The sequence below is a fragment of the Loa loa genome (genome assembly GCF_000183805.2).
Source record: "Loa loa unplaced genomic scaffold supercont3.362, whole genome shotgun sequence".
Lineage (NCBI taxonomy): Eukaryota > Metazoa > Nematoda > Chromadorea > Rhabditida > Onchocercidae > Loa > Loa loa.
This window is the reverse complement of record NW_018108542.1, coordinates 57,052-60,817: the sequence shown is the minus strand read 5'-3', so window position 1 is coordinate 60,817 and position 3,766 is coordinate 57,052. Positions and strand designations below refer to the sequence as shown.

Here is a 3,766-nt window from a genome sequence, read left to right as displayed (position 1 = left end):
AAACGAATTACCACGTTTATTAGTTTAGTAGAAAAGAAAGAGAAAAAAAAAAAAAGAAGGAAAAAGAGTGATAAGAAAATGATAACTGTAGCAAAAAGATGAGAAAAATAATGAAAGATGGATTTTTTTTTTTATTTAAGGGAGGAAAATATAAGAAAAATAAAGAAATTAAATTTAATGTTTTAAGTAATTAATTGGTTATGCAAAATTTTTAAAATTTCAGGTAATTGACTCTTAAAAATTTTTTAAAATTTTAGGTAACAAAAGGAAATGAATGGATTATTAAAACCATACAACATTTAAAAGTAATACAGTTAAAAATACACTGAATCATTTCATATCATGGAATAATTGTAATTCTTCCCTAATAAATTTCACTTTTTTCCGATCAATAATGAATCATTTCAAATTGCAAAGTTTATTCTGCTGTTCGAATATTGTAATTCATTTAATAAACTTTTTTTTTTCCCCTCCTTTTTCTGTTTTTATTTTTATTCCCTAAATATTTCACAAAAGTCCTTTTAAATTTATAATTAATTAATCTGAAGTTAAACCAAGAATTAATTTAATGAAGGAAACAACGATTTAAATTGTCAAGAAATTCAAGCAATAATGAAATTATCTTTTTTTTTCTATTTTTTTATTCTTACGTTGAAAAAAAAAGTAACTTATTAAAGGTTGAAAAATTCTTTAACTATTTGTGAAGATTTCTAATTTTTTTTTTGGCAATTAGTTAATTTGTTTATCTTTTTTAAAAATTATTTATTATATCGAAGTAATTTGGTGAATTTGCAATTCTTCCAAAAATTGCAAATAAAATGACACAGCATTAAGTGAAGCAAAATCAATTTGGTGACATTTTCTTTTTCTCATCCATCAATAACAGATTTAATGCCCAAAATGAAATTTCATTAATTTAAATTTTCAACACATCTATGAATTGCTACAATACGACACAGACAGAAAGACGAAAAGATACAATAAAAATTCATGCATATATATATCATCGATATAATGAGTAATTTTGACTGAAACAGCTGTCTTTATTTGTTTCCAATTATAGCACTAATTAGTGCCATTAAATAGAAACCTTTGTTGATTTTGACTTTTACTCTTTCATCTTAAAGATAAAAAAAAAAATTAATTCTTTTTTTTCTGAAAAATACATATTATACTATTTAAAAACAAAAAAGAAAAAAAAATTTATGAAGAATTGATTAAATTTAGCTATATCTTGACTTGTTTTTTTTTTTTCTGTCATCATAAATGGAATAAAATTTAGAAATTAATACTGACCGATTTAATTTTTTTTCCCAAATTTACTAAATGAAAGTAAAATTTCAAAATGTTTCACTTAATCAGATATATCTGACAAATCACTCCTTTATATACTTAATTGATGCTTCACGTGATATTTGAAATAATTTCTTTAAAAAATTATAAAATATCCCCATAACATATTTAAAACGATATCATTTCCTCTTCCATTCTACAATTATCATTTGCATGTTATCTCATCACTAGATTAATCATTGACATAATTAATTAAATTAATTAAAATTCTTTGATATGACAAATTAAGTCATTGAAATTTTTATTTCCATAAAATATGAACAAATTTGATTAAATTCAAATGAGCTATTTTTATGATGTAAATTGAAAATACAGAAGTTATATGAAGAAGGAAACTGTCAACGGTTAAAGTAACAGTTAAATGATTTATTATCGTATTATTATTATTACTATAATTTGTCCATTATATTCCATTTAACCATTTCTCACCTTCTCGTATATCATCCCATTTGTTCCTTCTTCAAATCTTCCCAACCTCCCGCAAACTAAAAGTTTTGTATAACTAAAATGAAATAAAACGATAATGATGATAATGATGGAGGATGATGACAACGACGACAATGATGGTTATGGTGATGATAATGATGATGATGATGATGATGATGATGACTGCAAGAAATAATAATAACAATAATATCGGTACCCTTTTCGTAACCTTCTTGCTCTTCTTTTTACCTCCTCCTTCTTCTCCTCCGCTTTATATGGAATTACTCTTTGTCCACTCCGATTTATAACCCTTTTTGCCCTCCCTCGTCCATTTCTCAACCACTTTCCTCAAATTCGATTACCCTTATGGTAAAAGGGAATTTTTTTTTCTTTTAAAACATATGCTTATTTGATATTCACGACAACGATGCTATATGGAAAAATATTGGATTGTATTTTGGGATATTCCCCTCCAATACATTTGTTATATTCCATCCATACCATCATTGGATATGTGAAATTTGCGAATTAAAATTTAATGAAATTCAAAAATTCAATTAATATGAAAAGTTAAAAATTAATAATGTATCGAAATTCCTTCATATTCAACTTTTTCACTTAGTCACATTAAGTGATGATAGCAAACGGTGTGTTTTTTTTTTTGGTGGTTTAAAAAAAATAAACTTAAATTCAATTTCAATAATATGCCAGAGTAAATGATGATAAATGATATGCAAATGGAAGAGGAAGAGAAAAAAAAAAAATGAAGGATAGAATGCAAATGAAATGATAGAATTGGAAGAATATTTATTCAGACTAAAGTGAATCAATGTTGAACTAAAAAAGGACCGGAAATCAATTAACATTTGATGACTAAACAAGCCCCTCTCTTCCCCCCCCCCCCCCTTACGCATAAACAGAACAATCAAACATACAAACTTATCATTGATAACGTTCTCATGATTTCACAACTTGAATAACATTAGAAAATTTCTTTTTTAAATTTAATATGAAATTTTTGATTGGAAGCAAAAATAAATGGTTAAAAACTTGAAATATGTTGTTTCATACTTATTAGTATCATTAATAATGTATCATTTGTAAGATAAAATTTCATATCATCAAGCATACTGTTAAAAGATAACAAAACTTATTCAAACAAAAGTATCTTTAAAAAGTTGGAAATTATAAAAATAATTTATAATTGTTAAGGATAACGTTGATTAATTATCTTAGCAATGATTTTTTCCTTTTTTAATTCACCACAAATATATAAACATGCTATAAGATAAATGATGATATTTGATAAAATGTTAAATGACATTGATAAGTGATATCTGAGAGAAATTATCAGTATTTACTCGATAATTAATCATTTACTATTTGTGAGAAATATTTTTAATAAATTCAAAAACTTTAATAGAATAAAAAAAAAAAAAAGAAAAAGGTTGCAATTAACTATAATGAAATTGCATAGGAAGAAGTCTGATACGATTGTAAAATGTTAATAGGAAATGTATACATAAACGATTCTATTTCAATCATCAAGCCAACAATTATCCCCTCGGTTTACCTTCTTTTCTTCCCAGCTTCCTCGTCCACCTTCCCGCTCTCTCGTTTATCTTCCCGCTCTTTGGTCATTACATGACCCGTGTCATCCTTTTCGTCTTCCTATCCATCACACCATCATTTTACCTTTTTATCTCATTTCTGAATAACTCAAACAAACTATAAAACGATATCTCACAAATGGTTTTTATTTGATTAGCTGAAGTTAAGCAATCACAATGGGATACTTCTAATGCATTGTTTCAGCTAACTTATTTGAAGAAGCATACTGTAACCTCTGAATGATACGACAATGAATTTTACCTAATTCATTTTGGAAATATACGAGGGAGAGAGAAGAGGAGAAAAAGAAATGAACAAATAATATATTTGAAATTATATATTATGTATATGTAAGGAATTAAAAATAAACCAGTTG

General features: G+C 25.6%; 1 protein-coding gene across 1 annotated transcript; it reads right to left on the bottom strand.

Moving 5' to 3' along the window:
- Positions 1 to 1,920: 1,920 nt before the first annotated feature.
- LOAG_12335 (hypothetical protein) lies at positions 1,921 to 3,420 on the bottom strand (the record flags this gene model as incomplete). Its single annotated transcript, XM_003147848.1, has 3 exons — positions 1,921 to 2,126; positions 2,719 to 2,750; positions 3,353 to 3,420. The coding sequence occupies 3 exons, from the start codon at positions 3,418 to 3,420 to the stop codon at positions 1,921 to 1,923; spliced, it is 306 nt and encodes a 101-aa protein (XP_003147896.1).
- Between the last annotated feature and the right edge of the window lie 346 nt (positions 3,421 to 3,766).